Source organism: Kogia breviceps, chromosome 1, assembly GCF_026419965.1.
Source record: "Kogia breviceps isolate mKogBre1 chromosome 1, mKogBre1 haplotype 1, whole genome shotgun sequence".
NCBI lineage: Eukaryota > Metazoa > Chordata > Mammalia > Artiodactyla > Physeteridae > Kogia > Kogia breviceps.
This window is the reverse complement of record NC_081310.1, coordinates 13,857,775-13,878,401: the sequence shown is the minus strand read 5'-3', so window position 1 is coordinate 13,878,401 and position 20,627 is coordinate 13,857,775. Positions and strand designations below refer to the sequence as shown.

Here is a 20,627-nt window from a genome sequence, read left to right as displayed (position 1 = left end):
GATGAAAGAAGCCTGGAACGCAAGGACCATATCTGTAAAAGTATAACTATTAATGGACCCAGCAAAGCACCATGCAAACAGAGATGCTGAAAAAAGTCCATTTGATGATGAAAGAAAATCAGATAGGTAGATGGTTAAACAGATAGCTACACAGAGTGTTTCAGCAAGTTATTCCTTTATGACTGCAGCTTACAGGAGTGTTCATGAAATTTTTTTTTAATCTTGTTATCATATCATTTCAGATTTATTGCCTTCTCTTTTTAGCCACGAGTCTCTCTTAACCACCGTTCTGGCAAAGCGTATTTTGGCACGTTGCTCTTCGAACATATTCAAAACCCACGGCAAGCTACCCTTTAAAAAGACATTAGCGTGAGTGCCATGGGAAAATATACTCCAAGGTTGTAGATGAATTGATATGATTTCCTTGATTGTATCTTTTTATTTATGAGGCATAATTTATGGGTGCTGGAGAGCAAACTGCAGTGAGTGATGACTAACTACAGCCCAAGTCATAAATCAGGAGCAGTGAAAGAAGAGGTGATTTTGATCGAATCTATTGAATTAGCTGTTTGGCCTCAGCCAATACAGGTATCGGAAAGACCTTTTTAATATCTATTTGTCTCTCTTCTGGGAGTGTGATAACAATCTCATTACATGCCCCTAAGAAACAAATAATTAAATTGTTTGCCTGTTAACATGCAACCTATTTACTCTTCTTATTAATTACTGGCATGGCTGTTCATGTTGGATTTTTGTTTACTTCGGATGTGAATCGTCACGAAAATATATTCACAGTCTCCAGTTTTTATAATGATGTTGCCTCCCTAATGCTGCTTGATATGAAACAATATTGTTGAAATGTCTCTGTTTCATCAAAAATTATTATTATTCCACAAGGACTTGTGTTTAAGAATATCACAGAAGTTGCAGAGAACTGAAAAATCCCACCACGTATTAATCCTCTGACAGTAGCAGTTATACTACAACTCATAACAAACAGCCTGGAAAAAAAGCAAAATCTCAAATTGCTTCAAGGACAAGGATAGCCACTGTCACTTACATTAGGAGTCAACAGACTAGAGGGGTTTTGTGAAAGATCACTGGCTGAATTTGGATATTCCTGTGATCCATTTTTATATGGAATATGATAGCAAATACAAGACCAAGTAGACATCGGCTGGGTGCTAACAGTAAAGAAAGCATCACTAGGTATGTTCTCTTGGTCTTATCAAGACTGTAGCATTTCCTCAGCCTAAAGAATCATAAGGTATTTTTACCATTAAGGACTTTCTTTATTCCATGATAAAGGCAAAACACATCGAGAAACCCTGGAAATGTGGAAATGTACATTAAGAGTTTCTCTTGGAAAATATCAGTCCTGGGGAATGTTATTTTCGAAAGCTATGAGCCATTGAGTGAGACAATGGATTAAAATGAAAACTACTTTACAGTTAAGTGTGGAAATTGTGCTAAAGCATAACTAGGTCGGTAACATAAACACCCAATGGGCCACCACTCTAAGAGAATTTCTGAAGCATCTCCCCTTCTCCCATCCTCGGCAGAGTCGTGGGTCCTTCTCTTTCTCTTTCACAAAATTTATTACAAATGCTTCCATTCACAAATTCTTGCTTTCCTTCTGGAATAAAATGGGAAGGAGAAATGTTGGGTGAGAGGAATTAGGAGCATTTTAGAATAGTTAATAATATTCATCTGGCTGTAAGAAAAAAATAGACCCAACAAGTTCCAGAAAGATCAGTGTTTCAAGAAATTTGCACCTGGAGTGAAAACTAGGCAGCAAATGGTTGTTCTCCAAAGCTAGTGAACTATGGTTCTGCTTGGAACTGTGGCCACTGTAATAAACTCGGTGGTGATCATTTGCATTTGTAACATATGCAACCAGATACATGCTGTGTGCTTATTTGATTGGCTGAAGGTAATGACAAAAAGTAATGCAAAGTACAACTCTAAATAGACAACACATGAACAGAAATTGAAAAAATGTATGGTCCCTAGATTTGTGGTTCTATAGAGAAGAGCTCTCTATGTTTCTCAAGACGGGGCACAGGAATCCCTTGGAAATCTGTTTAAAAGGCAGGGTCTGAGATCTTTTCACTATAAATTATCTTACAAGAACGCAAGATGATTTGATGATTGTAGCCAAGGAACACATTTCGACAAAGACTCCTCTGAAGGAAGATTTCTAAGAGGCAGTCTTCAACAGAGGACAAACAACTGAGCCCATTTTTTCCACAGCAGTGAGATCTGGGCAGCGTGGTGAAAGATGCTGACATTTCATGTAATTAAAACTTTATAAAGCAAAATACAGTGATTAGACCTACGGGATGGGGAGGGGAGCAGAGTAAATAAAAGAACAATTTTATTTTTTAATGGAAAACAGCATAAAGATGGTAATAGTCACTAGTTAGATATCAGAAATTAGATTGAAAACAAATAGATCTATTCTTTCGCTGGTCAGTTATAGAATTTATCGTTAGATCATTTTAGTTATTTTTAATTTATTCAAATAATTAACCTGTGTTTTCTACGACATCTTCTTACATTGTAAGTCCTTTCACTGTTTCATCCAAAACGTTAGAGAGAATAACACCCCAACTTGGCCAGTCCTAACTTGTTCTCATTTTTAACAGCTCTGCATTGGGAAGTTCCTAACTCTTATAATGTGTGTGTGTGTGTGTGTGTGTGTGTGTGTGTGTGTGTGTGTGTGTGTGTGTGTACACATACATGTGCAAGTGTTCATTAAACCCAAATAATAAGTTCCTTTAGTGTAAATTTTAATCATCTAATTTTTTTATTATAAAAAATATGTTCAATTCCACTAATGCTGTGGGTTTAAGGATATTCTGAATAAACGAAAGATAAAAGTATCCTTACTTTTTTTTCTCTTGGCCATGGAATTCATAAGGTGTACTTCTGTTTCCAGCTCTTAAAATGTCCCTTCTTTTTTGTGAGTAGCTCACACACTGTTTATATACTCAATGATGATGTGAGGGAATCTTGGGATACAAACCAAATGGATTGGCTTATCAGTTAGGTAACAAGTAGATAGATAGGCAATAGAGGATAGATAGATAGATAGGATAGATTGAGATAGACAAAGTAGGCAACTCTACGTCTGTTCTCAAGATATTTAATTTCTTGATTTGTTAAAAATGAAAGATCAGGGCATATTTCTCAAATTTTCCCACTCAAGATCTCTGCTTTTTCTTTCTCTACCATATAAAGATGGACCCAAATCTTGGGGCCATTATTTCTCAGTAGAAATAAATCATAAGCATAATCTGTTAGTATTTTTTATCCTGAAGTTTGAACTATACTTTAGTTCCTTTATCTTTTTTAAAATAAATTTATTTATTTTATTGTTTTACTCTATTCTTTTTGGCTGCATTGGGTCTTCGTTGCTGCGCGTGGCTTTCTCTAGTTGCGGCGAGCGGGGGCTTCTCTTCGTTGTGGTGCGTGGGCTTCTTATTGTGGTGGCTTCTCTTGTTGTGGAGCACGGACTCTCGGCGCGCGGGCTTCAGTAGTTGTGACTCGTGGGCTCTAGAGCATATTCTCAGTAGTTGTGGCGCACGGGCTTAGCTGGTCTGCGGCATGTGAGATCTTCCCAGACCAGGGCTTGAACCCGTGTCCCTGGCATTGGCAGGCAGATTCTTAACCACTGAGCCACCAGGAAAACCCTAGTTCCTTTATCTCTTGTTTAGCTGGGCACAGACAAAAATCTACAGCGATTTTAGCATAAAGGACTTTTTACCTCGAGAGAGAGAGACAGAGAGAGAAAGAAAGAGTATCACTGACAGTTTCTTTTTGACTTTTCTTCTGGTGGTTTGGTATAAGAGACAATGCCTTGTTGGTGCAAGATTTGTGAAATCCATAATGCTTCATTAGCACAGCTTTCTCTTCATTGTAACAGCTTTCATTTTCAGAGGAGCTCATGTAAATAGGCTGCTCCTGCTTTGCATAAGCATGTTGATTTATATAAATGCTATTTTGATCTCAAATTGATTGAATACTAAAAAGAAAGACTAGGAAAAAAGCACTGTATTATGAAGGTCTCCTGTCAAAGACAAAAGACACTAGATCCTACATACATATCCACTTACTGATGGGGAATTCTGTATTGCCTAGGTTTTAGAAGAGAATATTTCTAAAGATACATAGGAAGATATCACACTATTGAGATGCAAGTATTTTAAAATACCATGGATTAAATTACATTTTGGAACTAGGACTCCTCCACCCCCGTTTGCCCATGTAACGCAGAAAGCCATGAGGTCTAGTCCTATCTGCCAACAGCAGCATTAAAAAGCCTTAATAGATTGGATGCTCCGTAACTAATTGGCAACTTGCTGAATTTTTATTTTGTCAAGCCCAGTTGCACTTTCCTCCTTGTGTTCTTCTCCATCCTTTGTGGTCCCCACTAAAATTCTGTATACCCTTAAATCACCAACCAAAGCCCTTCTCTTGGCAAAGAATTTGCTATCATTATGTGCACCTTATTTCGCATCCTTTCTCGGGAATATTTTCCTTTCAATCTTTGTTACTCGTCGTGTAATCAAAAATACTCCCCTTACCCCACTGCAAGACATTTGCAGTAAAAGAGGTTAGTCTGGAGCAGACTGGGGCGTCCACGGCTCTCTCATCAGCCCTGAAATCTGACCTCCTCATCAATTACCTCCTGTAGCTACCCTCCCTGTTGTAAGACTGACCATGGCCATTCCAGAGCGGATGCTAAGAGCAGCTACAGTTGGACTCTGGTTTCCATGGAGCCTAGCTTTCCCAATGCCAAGACAGTTTCCTGCTCCTTACTTCCCTGGGCCTATCAAAACAAACCTCTATCATTTGAGACAACCTGGGCATGTCTATTTACCCTTGCAAGCTAAGAGACTTTACCTAATCCAGAATTGCAGGTAGGTAATTGTCTATAGAAAAGTCATTTAATATTCATGATCCTGAGTATCTTATTTATGTGTATGGACGACATACAGAATCAAAAGCACAGTTTACTGGGAAGAGCAATAAAATTTATTGGCGAGTAGAATTCTAGTTTCAGCTCCAGTGACTTCTGTCACCTTGAGCAAGAGTCACATTTCAGAGCCTTGATTTCCTCATCTGTAAAAGGGGCTAATAATACATTCTCCAGCCACCTTTGAGGCTGTGTCCTGAGGACCAAGTCAGCAAACATTAAAGTGCTTTGTAAAGTATAGAATTTATACAAATGTTAGTGGTTATTATGCAAACTATGAGAGAAATGGATCAGAGCTCTGAAAAGAACAGGTTCTGCTTTGTAAGTAGGTAGTTACCTCTTTTTAAAAATGTGGCATGTATGTCAACTATTTCTCAATAAAACCGGGGAATAAAACGGGGTTTCTGGCAATCCTGTCAACAAGAGGCTGGAGATTTGCATTTGACAGCAATCCAAGAGCAATTCAACATCAGAAATTTTACTTTTACAAAGAAATCTGAAAAAAAAGGACAGAAACACTGATAAAAGTTAGCCTAAGTACTGAAAATCTCTCCAATATTTATTTATTCTCTTAAAATTATTATTGATGCGAAAGCAAAATAAACAAAAATGAAACTAAACTCTCACTGTATTCTCCTACAGTGTTTTCTAAATATCTCGTATTTTGAACATTCTGCATGCTCTTTTAACACCGCACACCTAGAACGTGTGTACTATAGAATCAAACAAGTTTTCCAGACTTGTCTTTAAAAGTTCAGAACAAATTTATATATATATATATATATATATATATATATACACCTATATAATTATATAAAACATGTATATATCATATAATGGTACATATTGTAGTTATTATATATAGTGTATATATTGTAATATTTGTGTGTGTATGTTTACATATATAAATACACAAAGACACCAAATGAGGGAAAAATTTCCTGAGGTCAGACTTGCACAACATGAACGCTTACTAAGGAAGACTCCTACTCCTAAACATGCAGACAGTCTGCTCATATTGCCTTTAGATCTATCATCCTGATTGATCACTGTGTAGTTGGCTATTATTGGGCCTAATTTAACCCTATCCACTCACACATCCATCTACTCTGTCTATTGTACCTGACATTCTACAAATCACTTACTCATGCAAATGAAGACCTAAGGCAACCTTTTAGGATATTCGTGTTTAATTATACAAATGGCGCTTGATAAATAAGATTACACCTCCTTCCATATGTTTATTCCCTCCTTGATGAAAGGAAAATTCAATTTTCATGCAGATTGGGTGGGGACGGGGTTTCAGAATTGCTGAGTTTTATGGAGTCTGCAGATCCATCCAGTTTGCAGAAGCTGACAAAATCACTCCACACCCGCACAGAGATGAGTAAAGTTGTTCATTAGGCTTAAATCAGCCATCAGCCAGCTTGGTTCAGAAATCGGGACTCTTAATAGGACCCCCTCTGTGTTCACAGGGTCAAAGGCTAGAAACAGGAAGGACCTGCCCTCCTTTGCAATTACAAAGTTGCAAGAGCAAAGCTTATCTCATTCTGTTGTTTTCAGTTGCTCTGAGTTGCCAACTTCTCTGCAGCCTGAGGTTATCTGGCTTTTGACTGGTCTTATTGATTCCTTTTTGGAGGTCTGGGCCGTGAATTCAGCAGGAAAAGCCTCCAGTAGCTGGAAACGGTGTAGAACGGGGCCCGCCCCCCCGGAAGGCCTCAGGGCCCCCAAGTTCCACGCGGTCTCTGCCACCCAAGCCGTGGTCAACATCAGCGCCCCCCAGAAGCCCAACGGGATTGTCAGTCTCTACAGATTGTTCTCCAACGATACCAGCGGTGCCCGGATGGTGGTGAGCAGCAGACTTCTGATCGGTTTATTTAAAACAAATCATCAACCGTAGTGTCCTCGCGTTCTCTTCCCCTCGATCCTTCTTTCTTATCCATCTGTTCTCAATTGCCCTGTGGTGACCTTAGTGGCACAAAGATCCCTCTGCAAAGAAATAGCGTTCGGAAACGTACAGAATATATGTAAACGCTTTGGGAGAGGAGGGCTAAATGTGGTATTAAAGACTCCACGGATCTTTTAAGGAACCTAAGACTTTAGAGATAACCAAATCAGTTGAATTAATTTAATTAGAAAACACATGTCAAGCACTCAACGTAGTAGTGGCTTATAGTAAGGGGCCAACAAAGGTTCTCTGTTGGTGATGTAAATCTTAATATGAAAAAGGAAAAAGTAGAGCAAAGGATATCCTCAGAATCCCCATTTTGGCACGAGCAAATCTCTAATAGCACACTGAAATCTCAGACTTTGTTTTGGTGACTTCTAGAAAGTTCTAGATCTTTGGAAGAAACAACAGAACAGCTCAGCTCAGCCCTACTCCGCTGTTTGTGTATTAACACATTTGGGGCACATCGAGGAGACAAGATGGTCTGTGGAGGGAAATCATCTTTCACACTGTGTTTTAGCCAAGCCATTCACTGGAAGGGACACTAAATAATCAACTAGACCAGTTCCTGCATTATTTAAACGAAGAGACTGCGTGCCAGGGGATGAAGTCTCTTTTCTCTGCAGGACAGCGGGTGTCACTCTCACATTTCTCATAAATAGGTATAGATTAGAATACTTTGTTCACACAAACCTCATAGAGAAATTGCACAGATCCTCGTATGACATGATAAATTATTTAGACCAATTGAGGGAACAATTTTGGCAAGTGTGGAGAAATCCTCTGAGGCCAGCGTAGCAGGTAGTGAAACACGATTTCAAAAGATAACTCACATGCAAGGAAGTCTTGTATGGAATGTTAAAGAAATATTAGCATATTTTCTACAAGGCTTCCGATTCAATAAATATAGATGATGTAAATACAATCAACCCTTGATTATCCATGCTTATAAAATGATAATATTAATAAATGAAAATAATTTCTATTTGGAGTGCCTTGTATGCATTTTTTAAACAACAGGTAGCTCTTCTTAATTAAATGTTGCTTATGTCAATGTGGAAATGAGTTTCTAGTTTCTGAGCTCTTCTATTCCAAAGAGTACTTAATAAAAGCACAATAAGGTAAAAATATTTGCTCCAGATAAACCAAAAAGTTTATAATGCTACAAAGATAGTTGTGGAAAAAACTATATTTCATACAGATCAATACCCTTAGAGGAAGACATGGACTTTCAAACTCTTAAATATATGTAAATATACAAATATATAATATATATTTCAAGCTCTTAAATACTCAACTCTAAGATTTGAGGGGATTTAAGGGGAGTTTTGACCCCAAAATTACATGCAAGTAACAGTAGCAGAATATGGACCTTAGTGAATGTTGACTTAGAAATATAATTCAAATATAGATTTTGTTTTTCGAAAAGGCATCATTCTGGGGGTCACAGAAATCAGTATTTGGTGATTTCTGAGCCATTTTCTAATATCTCTTTATGGTAATAGACAACATTGTTCCCTGTGATTTCTATCCTGTTGCCTCAAACTTCTGTCGAACCGTTACCTCATTGCATGTTTTTGCATGTTTAAGCGAGGCCTCTCCAGCTGGATTGGTCATTCCTAAGGGTAAATATTGTGATCGACGCCAGGGTGCATCTCCCAGAGTAACTAGCGTGGCACTCTGTTCATAGAACGCATGGTACACGATTAAAGTGAACCAACTGTCTGTGACTTGCGACTGGGCCTCATCTAGTCTTCTCCCTCCTACAGCTGTCTGAAGGCCTGGCCACCCAGCAGACGCTTCATGGCCTGCAGCCCTTCACGACCTACTCCATCGGGGTGGAGGCCTGCACTTGCTTCAATTGTTGCAGCCAAGGGCCAACAGCAGAGCTGAGAACTCCTCCTGCTCCACCATCAGGACTGTCCTCTCCCCAGATCCAGACACTGGCCTCGAGGACAGCCTCCTTCCAGTGGAGTCCCCCGCTGTTCCCCAATGGTGTCATTCAGAGGTAGTGTGGCAGAGCCAAAAGGACAGATAAACCGAAATAAGACCTGAGCACAGACATGCAGCTACCCAGCCCTCCCCAAGGAAGACTTGCTGATTGAACAGACGCCTGTAGCGAAAAGACAAATCAATTGATTTGAGTGGTCACATTCCCCACAAAGTGTTTCAGTCATAAATCAGCTAAGGATAGAAAGGTGAACAACAAAAGTTTCTTTAAATTTTGGCAAGGACCTCCCTGGTGGTCCAGGGGCTAAGACTCAGCACTTCCACTGCAGGGGGCACAGGATCGATCCCTGGTCCCTCGTGCCTCACAGTGCATCCAAAAAAAAAACAAAGGACAAGGCAATGTGTTCCCCTTCGTTGAAAGGATGCGCCCTTCCTCATGGTTCCCTGGAATTTTTCATTCTACAGGGCTCAGCTAGAACATAAGGCACTTCTGTGACTAAATCCGAATTTCCTTGATCGAATTTAAAATGTTGTCATGAACCACTGTTTGAAAGACCAGAGAAGTTATTTCACTCAAGATAATCTGGAGGAAAAAAGATATTCTTTTTATTTTCAACAGAGAAGGACAGTTTTATCACTCTCTTCTAAAAAAAGAGAAATATCTTATCTCTACCAACAAGGGTTCCCGGCTGCTGGGTGGACAGCAACATGTGTATACATGTGACTTCTCTTAGCATTTCTCTGGTTCCAGCTGTTGCCCATTTCCCCCAGCATTAAATAAAGTGTTTCTGAGAGCAGTCTCCCACAAATGGGAATTTGAAAGAGCTGGCAGTTCAGTGAAAACAAAATATCAACAGGTTTAAAAGAGAGTTAGACTCACTCCTTTGCCTGTTTTCTCTTTCCGTGTCCCTTCTCATTCCAGCTATGAGCTCCAACTCTACGTGGCTTGCCCTTCGGATTCAGCCACGCCCTGTACTCCCGGCCAGACCGAGACCAAGTACACTGGGCCAGGGCTGAGAGCCAGCCTCGGGGGTCTCCAGCCCTACACCACCTACAAGCTGAGGGTGGTAGCCCACAATGATTTGGGCAGCACGGCCTCTGAATGGATCAGCTTCACCACCCAAAAAGAATGTGAGTAGAAGTGGCTGCCATCTTAAGCCAGAAAGGTAGGAGGGCAGCCGGAGGGGAAGCTTGTCCTGAAAGGTAGGGGGAAAACAGTTTGCTAAAAGGACTGAGTGTTCAGTTCCTTTGAACGCTACTGAGGCATCCGTGAAAATGGCTACTGGGGAAAAATGCCCATTGGATTAAGTAATATGGAGATCAAGAGTGAATGTAGGAAGATTTTTCATGTAGCAATGGGATGAAAACCAATTCAGAGAAAGCTAATACATAGGCAAGACAAAAAGAAACACTTAAGGGCTTCCCTGGTGGCGCAGTGGTTGAGAATCCGCCTGCCAATGCAGGAGACACGGGTTCGTGCCCTGGTCCGGGAAGATCCCACGTGCCGCGGAGCGGCTGGGCCCGTGAGCCGTGGCCGCTGAGCCTGCGCGTCCGGAGCCTGTGCTCCGCAATGGGAGAGGCCACAACAGTGAGAGGCCCGCATACCGCAAAAAAAAAAAAAAAAAAAAAAAAAGAAACACTTAAGATGGCTTTTTTTCTTTATTTATTTTGAGATAACTTTTTAGAGAAGTTTGCCATTCCTTTTCTTTAAAAAATGACGTGGCGTCATAGCTTGCATTTCTGGAAAGCTTTGATATACGGCACTGCCAGGAAAAGCAAAAGGGCTACTGAGTGCAGAAAAGGGCAATTAGCTAATCAATTGGGGCCTCCTTACATTTCTATAAAATAAGTCCTTTTCAAATTTTATAAGGTTTATATGTCTACTGTTTAAAAATGGCAAATACAAAAGGTATTAAGAATAAAATAAGTACTTATAATTAGAGCCAGCTATGTCATTTGTGGGTTCCACTGGAAAATGAAAATCTGGGGCCCCTTGTTCAAAAATCATTAACAATTTCAAGATAGTGACAGCAGAGCATCAAACTAAGTCCATAATTCTTCTACATGAGGGATTCTGGGCAGCTGCACAGGTCACACAACCATGAAGCCAGTCCTGCTTATAATCCCACCACACCCAGAGACAACCACCATTAATATTTTGGCATAATTCATTCCTTTAATCCCTTTTTTATGCAGAATTTTTATTACATGGCTGAGATCATACTCTAATGAAGATTTCATAGTCTGCTTTTTATACTTGAGATTGTTTTTATTTGCATTTCGCATGGCATTAAAAACTCTTTAGCCACCAAGGTTAATGGCTATATAACATTCCATCCTATGAATAAATTGGGCATTTCAGTTGTTTGTAATATTTTCCTTTTATAAATGTGGTGAGAAAGTTTGTGAAGAAATCTTTGTGTGAATGTCTGGTTATCTTCTCAAATGGCAACAAATGGAATTTACTACATCAGGAATTGTAAGTATTTTAAGGCTTTGCACACTTATCGCAAATTTGCTTTCCAGAAACATTATATCAGATTATAACCTCATCTTCGCTATTTGGCACTGACATTTTTAAAAGTGAGAGTTATGCATTCGTGAAAGTTCACTGCCTCATACGAAGACTTTAATGTACCTGAGCAGTAACACGGCAGGATGTTAGCAAGAGGTCGTTTTTAGAGAGCACTTGCTCGTTCCTGGCACTGTTCAAGCATTTTACAAATAATCCTTACCACAAACCCATGAGGTTAAGTACTATTATTCACCAAATTTATAGATGAGAAAACTGAGGCAGGGCTGTGGACTGTGCACTACCATTCCAGGATGGCATTCACTTTGATCAGAATCTGAAGTGAGGCTCCTGAAGCTATATGAGGAGCTAAAGCCAGAGCCTAAGTCCCTCCAGTTTCCACACCTAGAAGGTAAAAGTGTTACTCTAAGTTCAGAATCACCCAGCTCAGCAGCACCCTCGGTGCTGCTGTATTAACCTGGTCAACTCACTACCTACTTTCTGAAATAGAGATTCCAGACCTTCTCCACCCTCCTCACACCTTCCACTTCTTCTCTTCCTTTTCCCACAAGCCTATACAATCCTCACCCGCCTCTCCCTAGAGTCTTGGCAGAACTCCTTGCCTCGTAATTCACCAGGAAAGGAAATGTCATCAGTCAGTAATTTGCTCCCTTCCCACCCCGGACAGCCACGTGTCCTGCATCTGCATCATTTCCTCCAGGGACACGGCAGGAAGGGGGTGGTCCTTCCATCTGAAATAAACCTGCTTCGTGTGCTTTGAGTACCACTTCCTTCACTGCTCTTCGTCATTTTTCTATCCTTAATCTTCAGTGTATCACTGTTGTTTCTATCTTTCTAATGTTAAAGCAAACAGACTCCATTTCCCCTCTGGTTCCTGCCCCAGCCCCTCCCCACAGAGCACAGCTCTTCTAAAGAATGGTCTTCAAGGGCTTTCCCACTTTCCTTCCGCCCACGTGTTCTTTAACTTCCCCCACACTGATTTCCACCTCATCCCTGCACGAAAATCTCTTCCTAAATTTGCCCTTGACCTCCACACTGATAATCCAGTGGGCGTTTTTCACCGGTAATCACGTTGACTTCTTGGGAACATTCAACGGGATTGAAGCCTCAATCCTTGGTAAAAAGTGCCCCCCCCCCTTAGTTTTCATGACAAGTCTCTCCTGGGAAACCTGCGTCTTTGGATGTTCAGTGTTAGTCAACTTTGTTGGTTGATCTTCCACCAACCGAGGTTTTTAAGCCTCAACCCTAAACTTTCTCTGCTCACACTTTCCCTTTTATCCCCTTCCCTGTTTTTTCCTCTCCTTCCTGCCTCACCTCTTTCCTCCTCAGGTGAGTTCATCTCCTCCAAGGCGTCAGTTCTGAAGGCTGACTCCCAAATGGTCACCTCCTCCCCGAGCTCCCGGCTTGAAATCCAGACCCTCACACCCAGCTTCCTTGCCTCCCTTTGAACTTCTCATAACCAGCTTGAGCTGGGCAGACCCCCGACAGAGGGCGCATCTTTCCCCTTAAACGTGCACTTCCTTTGGCTCTCATTCTCTCCATCTCATCTCCCGCACTGGGCAGAGTGTCTTAGATACCCAAAATGTGTTGTTTGGTGAGTGAGTGAATGCTTCCAGAATGTCTCATGTTTACTGTTGGCGCCACACATTCAGTGTCCTTTGTCACCCCGAGCTATAATCAAAGCAAAGTGTAATCGTTCTTCATAACGTCTACTGCCTAATTGTATAACCTGTTTTACCTCTTTGCCCTTTCCTCTCGCTGTCCTCCCTTCCCAAACCCAAAAAGAACTGTGAGAAACATTTATTCCTGAAATGAAAGTGTAGTCAAATGAATCTGACTTAATAAAAAACGCTACTCCATACGAGGAATGGGACAAAACACCAACACCATCTTTGAGGAGCAATTACCGTTTACAATACAGACTGTCCCTTATGTACAACGGTTTGACTTCACCATGGTGCCAAAGTGATACACGTTCAGTAGAAACTATACTTCAGACTTTGAATTTTGATCTTTGTCAGGCTAGCGATCTGTAGTGTGATTTTCTCTCGTGATGCTGAGGGCAGCTCCCAGTCAGCCATGCCATCAAAAGGGTAAACAGCCAATACACTTACAACCATTCTGTACCCGACACCCATTGTGTGTTTCACTTTCAGTACAGTTTGTCATAAAAATATAGGAGCTACTCAACCGTTTATTATAAAATAGACTTTGCATTAAATGATTTCTGCCCCGTGGGCTAATGTGAGTGTTCTGAGCACGTTTAAGGTAGGCTAGGCTAAGCTATGATGTTTGGTAGCTTATGTGTATTAAGTGCATTTTCAACTTAGGCTTTTTTCAATTTATGATGGGTTTATCAGGCATAACCCCATCCTAAGTCAAGGGAGATCTGTATATTTATAAGCCAATTTTGCTAATTATTCCAGGTTTTGTGTGTGTATCACCAGAAGGCCAGGCCAAAACAGCCATGTGAGGTTTCACCAATTCTCTTTTTCAACATGAAACTTAGTTTTTGCCAGACATTGTTCCCTTAGGCTGGAAGAAAAGAATGAACAGATTTAAGATGTCCTGCCTTTCTATTCTTCCTTGACACTGAAGAAGTGGCTGAAGGTTGCAGTAGCGCTGAAGCAGAAAGGGTTCTCTTAATCTGTTTACTGGATCCACAGACATGGAAAAACACCATAGTTGACTGGCTGTTTCATGGGGTTTAAATACCATTTATGTTCCCTTTAACTCATAATACAAACTCGCCGAGAGAAAATGTGGATCGAAGAATACAAGCCAGAAGATGCTTTGAAAATAGTATTTGCCATTTTATATAAACGTGATCAGAAAAGGGTCTAGAGAAGCATTAGCAGCATATTCTGCCCCCTCGGCCTGAATTACACCTGCAGCGGAAGAGCAGAGGCGGGGTGTAAATGTTTAACAACTGGCCTCCGTGAAAGAAAAATGTCCTGATTTGAAGAGCTCACCAATTTCCATGGTGTAAGTACTCCTACTTGGCTGATTTCAAGTTGCCAACGTGACAGCGCTGAACACAGAGTTGGGAAAAGATCGTGTACCATTATATAATATTTCCACCATCCAGATACAATAGATTTAAACAGCACGAGAGCATAGATAATAAAAGGTAGTGAAATAATTAAGAAGTTACAAAGTTTTAATATTTATTACCTTTGTTTTAATATAACTTATTTAGGTTTATATGATTTAATTTTTAATAGTGGCTGGGTTTAATAACCAACTCACAAAATTCCTGAATATTTAACAATCAGGATGAACCACTCACCACTGAAGGGCACCCATAAAGTGAATTAGTAAGTCATGCTCCTTTTAATAAACATGTACCGCTTATAACAAAGAAACACGGGCTTTGGCGTCAAGCAGGCCTGGCTTCAGATCCTTTGTCCCCTGCCAGCTACTGACGTTAAGCAGATTATTTGATCTCTCTAAACCTTAGTCTCCTCACGTGAAAAATTAGGAACTACTTCTTACAAGATTGTTTTGAGGATTAAATAAAATAAATCACGTCACGTACTTTATTGTACTTGCATTGTACTACTTTATTGGCCTAGTAGCTGTTATCATTTTCTCAGTCTTCAAATCCGTTATCCCTGATTATTTTGATAGTTTGATAGTTTGATCACTCTTTTTCCTCAGGGAGATCTCCAAACCCTGCAAGGCAAAGAAAGCCCCTACCTTTCTATTTTTGTACTATTTACAAGCCTTCTCTCTGTCTGTACTGTTACGATGTAGGGGAGAAGTGGAAATCTACCGAAATTAAGTGACAGAGGGAAGCCACAGACAAATACAATAGTATGTTCCATTGTGATATTAGGCACAATTTGTGTTAAAAAAATTGTTTTTAAGTGAGCTTGATAGCTCTTGTTTCAGTATTTGCAGAAAAATCTCCCTATAACTTTATGAAAAGATCTTATTTTAAAAGATGAGAATCAAATTTGTCTTCATGGTTGAATCTTATGATCACAAAAGCATAATTATTCCTTATTTTGTTATATTTCCTCACATCGACAACAGATGGATTTAATTTTTAAAGGAAAAAAGGATATCTAATTTATTTCTACCACTCACTTTTTTTTCTTTTCTTAAAAACCAATTTCATATATAGCTGGATCTTAATGCTCTTACAGATGTATTGATTATTTTGGAGAAAATGAGATCTCATGAAATAAATCTCTTCTGACTTGACAAGATGATATGGTATCCCTTCATTTGTTCCTACAAATGTGATTCATTTAAAAGATGAGCCTCAGTTAAGGATTATTCTTCCTTTATTTTAGTAAGGAGTTGAAAAATGAAAAGCTCTCGTTCCTGTTAAATGCACACAAAGTTGCTTCTCTATCTGATACAATACTTAGGAGACCTGAGCTTGATTATATACTAATGTACTGTGCTATTGATTGATTAGTCAGGGCAATGAATTATTATACTCGAATTGCTATTTGCAAGGCTTTTTAACTATCTTAGAAAACAAACGAACGGTTCAAGAAAAAGCCTTAAAAATAAATGGGTGCCAAAAGAACATAATTCACCATCTAAGCAGTTTAGTTAGGAGAAAATAAAATATTAACTTCATCTAGTCCTTGGGGCTTTGTAGCAATAAATATTGATTTGATATGAAAAATAGCTATCCACTGTACTTAATAGTGTTAAGGATACTTTACCTGTTAAAAGAAGGAAAATGCAACAAAATATGAGCTCCGGGGCTATGCTGATGAGCAGAACCATTGTATGTTAATAGTTGTATTTCATAAAACACCACTCTCCATTGATTTTTTTTTGGAAAGCAGGTGCAACATTGCTGAGAAAGCATTTCACATGTGTTCCCATGGTTTTCTTTTCACCCCCAAAGCCAGGTTTTTCCTTTAAGCAGTAAGGGAAATAGGAAGGGTTCCAGCAAGGACAAAAAAAAATGTGTGCTCATATTTTAAAATAAAAAGCACACCACACTATTTTTAGAACTTACAACCTTCTCCCACATATTTTTAGAACTTAGAACCTTCTGCCACTTATTTTTAGAACTTAGAAACTTCTTCCACCTATTTTTAGAACTTGCAACCTTCTCTCAACTATTTTTAGAACTAGAACCTTCGTCCAACTCTTTTTAGAACTTACATCCTTCTCCCAACAGTGCCCGAGTACCGTGCCCCTTTCTCGGTGTACAGCAATCTATCCGTGGTATGTGTGGACTGGAGTGGCTCCTTCCTGCTGAACGGACGGCTGAAGGAGTTCGTCTTGACCGATGGAGGGCAGCGCGTGTACAGTGGCCTCGACACCACCCTCTACATCCCAAAGACCGCGGACAGAAGTGAGTTTCCCGTTCCCATTTCTCAGGGCACGAGAAGCTGGGTTTCCCAGCTTTCCGAGATGCTCAATCTGACGATCTGAAAGGTGACCTCATATGGTCATCATTAACATGTCCTGGGTTAAGTGGTCACTTCTCACGGGAAAGCGACTGCACAGCGTCAATCGGGTTTTCCTGATGACCCTTCTGATGTGGTCCTCTGAGCACTGCCTCTGCCGATGTGAGGGTCCCCAGGAACAAGACCAGAGGGCAAGTTATGTGCACTAGAGAAATAAAACCCACAGGCAAAGAGTATCTCGAAATAATACACTTTTAGGGACTTAGGAGACTTTCTCGATGCATCCGCAGCCTCCAAAGAGAGAGTAATCAGGCCATGACCATCCCCAAATCTTAGACCCTGAGTAAGGGCTTTCCTTAACCAACATCGGTATCTGTTCTTGAAATAACAACGCTCTTCCCTCTAAAAGTGAATACTTTCTCCCCATTTAATTACATGTCCTTCTTCTGTTTGTCTTGTTTTTAAATTGAAATGAGAAAAAGCTTTTCAAGGTACTAAGTATTTTCTAATGATCAACATGGCCACAGGACCAATAGATGTGAGGCCCTTTGGGGCAATCTGGTTTTATACAATGAATTCATTAATGGTTGATTTTTTTTAGTTTCCTTGAAAATATGTACTGTTTATTTTGGCTAAAAGGGGCAGGTAAACAGTGAGCTCCAGCATTGCATTTACAGCATTTGAAACGTATCAGTAACATTTTTACAACAATTCAGCTACACATTTTCATGGTCGCAGTCCTTGGTCACCTGGGCAGTTTGCTGTGATGGGGAGATGGCCTGCTGGCCAGGCCTCTGCTCCTCTGTGTGACCTTACAAGACTCACTTCCCTCAGGCTCCTGGCTACGGTAAGAGGTATTTAGACCATTTGATTTCCCAGATCCCTGTGGAGCCTTCCAGCTTAGTAGGAAACTCTGGATTGCCTAGTGAAAGGAATACCTGTAGGTTTTAAAGGAACAGGTTCAGATTATATGCAGAACAAGATACACTCTGTGAATTAGCCTTTATTCTTCAGCTAATTCTTTTCCTTTGCTATATAATCTCGCAACTTCTTTAGTTCGTTACATATATATATGTTATTATATAGGTAACATATATGTAATAACATATATGTTATATATGTTATTACACTAATGATAGCTGTTTTTCTTGATAGTTTTTAAGTTAGAAATAAGTTTGCATAGTAGGTAAAACCTCATAAGTTGATGTGGAATCCTGTTTTCAGACTTCTTCATGCTATAGTACATTGCTTTTCTGAAACTGTGCCCACTATTTGTGGATGTTGAATAACTGACTCATTTACCTTTGTCTAGCTTTCTTTTTCCAGGTCATCTGCACTACAGATGAAGGAAGTGTTAAGACACCTTTGATTCAATATGATACCAGCACTGGATTTGGTAAACATTTAACTCCAATCATATTTAGTGTAGTATCTACTCATTTTCCTAAAGAAACATGCATGTTTGTTTATACATATTTGTGTTTGTTTATATATACATGTTTGTTTATACATATGTATCTACACATCTTAGCATACAACATATGGAAGAAATTGTGTTAAGTGTTGTAAGAATTTTTTTAAGTCCTCTTGAAACTTACATTAGGCAAGGAGTTAGGGTAAACTCTTAAAATGCCAAATCATTGAATTGTAGATGCAGAGAGATATGTCTAAAGTTCTCTCCTAACCACAAATTCTGTCAATAAAGAGCTATATGAATTTGTGCCCCCCAAAAAGTGAATTTATATAGGAAGTCAGAGGAAAGAGAAAATACTCTAATGCCAATTTGTGTTGATAATAACGATAATATTCCAGATCCAGAGTTAGGGTTAGCAAAGTGTAGCCCCCCTCTCATGGAGTTCAAATTTTAATTTTAGTCACCTTCTCTCCCTCCCTTAAACGTCCTCACCCCAGTGCTAAATGCTTCCCCTTTAATCAACTTCCCCTGACAATGTGGATGTGAAGGCCAAGCAGGCCCATCCAGTCCTTGAGGGGCTGAAAAGGGGGAAGGCTGTCAAAAGAGTAGACATTTACAGCTGTGTCTGTCCTTCTTCCTCTTGGCCGTGAGCGTTGGCTTTAGAAGAGCAGCTCCCTGGCCCTCTGCTGCATGCCAGCCTGCATGGCGGCTGCGTGGGTCCAGAGGCTTCTGAGCTGGTGCTAGCAAAGCGCTGGGATGGAGATGATCTCTGAGACTTTCTCCCGCGCAGATTGCCAGGCCGACGGCGATTCCACAGCTTAATGCTGTTCTGCAGTGATCCCGTGAGCCTTTCCGAGTCTGCCCCGCTCATTCCAGCTTTCCCACACCCACAGACTCAACAATCCGGCTACTCCCCATCCTCCGATCCTTCATCCCTGGAAAGCCCTTACTTAGCACAGAGACTGGCACAGGGTAGATGCTCATTAAATGTGAGCTATGTCTATCAGCCTCATGTGCAGAGAATCACATCAACTGAACTCTCAACACCTGAAGAGAAATCAAAGGTAAGTGGTCCCTTTGCTAAAGGATTTCCATCCCTAGGAAGCTCTCCCAGGGCATTTGAGTGATGACTTGCAGAGCTTTGGTTACTTAACAGAGAGGCCAGAGTACAAGAAGTACTATAAAGACCACATGTTAGAGAGCACAAGCTGTTAACATCCCAATGGAAAACGGTATCTGATGTCTCAAAATCCAGTTTGCAAGGAACTTCGCAGGAACAGGGCCGTTGCATGAAGTGAGGGGACCCTGGATCCACACAGCATTGGCTGTGTATGTAATGGGGTTTCCGTAGCAATATTAGTCTGGGATCCGGCCCTCACATGAGCCCAGAAAGGACTTTGTTCCCCAGGCACACAGCTGTGAAGTAGGCTTTTCCCAAGGTTACTTCGGTAACCCGCTTAAAAATCCCCTCATCCCCCCCTCCAACTGTATTTCCTGGGAGCGTGCCAAGGCAGCTGCAATTTCCAACCTGAGAGGTGTCAGCAAGGTCTCCCAAGGGCTGTAAGCTTCTCCTGACACACACCGACCCACTGCACCATTTCCCCAGCCTGAACACAAGTGCAACAAAGCACTATACATGCCTTTCTCATTTATTGAACAACAGAGCAAGAAATCACAAAACTGCCTTCTGAAATAGTGTTTCCCTTTTCTGTCCCTGGGTTTTGCAGGCCTGGTGCTGACAACTCCTGGAGAAAAGAAAGGATCAGGGAGCAAAAGCACGGAGTTCTACAGCGAGTTATGGTTCATAGTGTTAATGGCAATCCTGGGCTTGATCTTGTTGGCCATTTTTCTGTCCCTGATACTACAGAGAAAAATCCACAAAGAACCGTATATAAGAGAGAGGCCTCCTTTGGAGCCTCTTCCAAAGCGGATGTCTCCATTGAATGTATACCCACCGGGGGAAACCCATATGGTATGTCTCTAAAGGCGGCCTCATTTCTCTATCGCTGGACTAAAATATTTGTTTGTATTTAGAAGGGAATATTTTCAGAGCCATAGTAGCAAGGGACTAGATGACACTTATGTTTGGCTAAATGTGGAGACCAAGGGAGACTAACCCTAGAAGAGCATTCTCAACTTTGGCTGCACGTTAGAATCACCTGGTGCTACAGACTGAATATTTGTGTCCCCCCAAAATTCATGTCTTGAAACCCTAATCCCAAGTGTGATGGTATATGGGGGGAGGGCCTTTGGGAGGTAGTTAGGTCATGGGGGTGGAGCCCTCATGAATGGGATTAGTGCCCTTATAAAGAGACCCCAGAGAGCTCCCTTGTCCTTTCCACCATGTGAGGACCAGGAAGTGGGCCTGCACCAGACACTCAATCTGCCGGCACCTTGATCTTGGACTTCCCAGCCTC

General features: G+C 40.7%; 1 protein-coding gene across 1 annotated transcript in view; it reads left to right on the top strand.

Moving 5' to 3' along the window:
- The window catches only part of USH2A (usherin), an 833,496-nt gene that overhangs the window by 770,610 nt on the left and 42,259 nt on the right, over positions 1 to 20,627 (top strand). The window contains exons 65-70 of the mRNA XM_059039022.2: positions 6,621 to 6,830; positions 8,699 to 8,937; positions 9,802 to 10,010; positions 16,565 to 16,741; positions 18,109 to 18,192; positions 19,938 to 20,182. Coding sequence (XP_058895005.1) covers positions 6,621 to 6,830; positions 8,699 to 8,937; positions 9,802 to 10,010; positions 16,565 to 16,741; positions 18,109 to 18,192; positions 19,938 to 20,182 — 1,164 coding nt within the window. The remainder of the gene's footprint in view (positions 1 to 6,620; positions 6,831 to 8,698; positions 8,938 to 9,801; positions 10,011 to 16,564; positions 16,742 to 18,108; positions 18,193 to 19,937; positions 20,183 to 20,627) is intronic.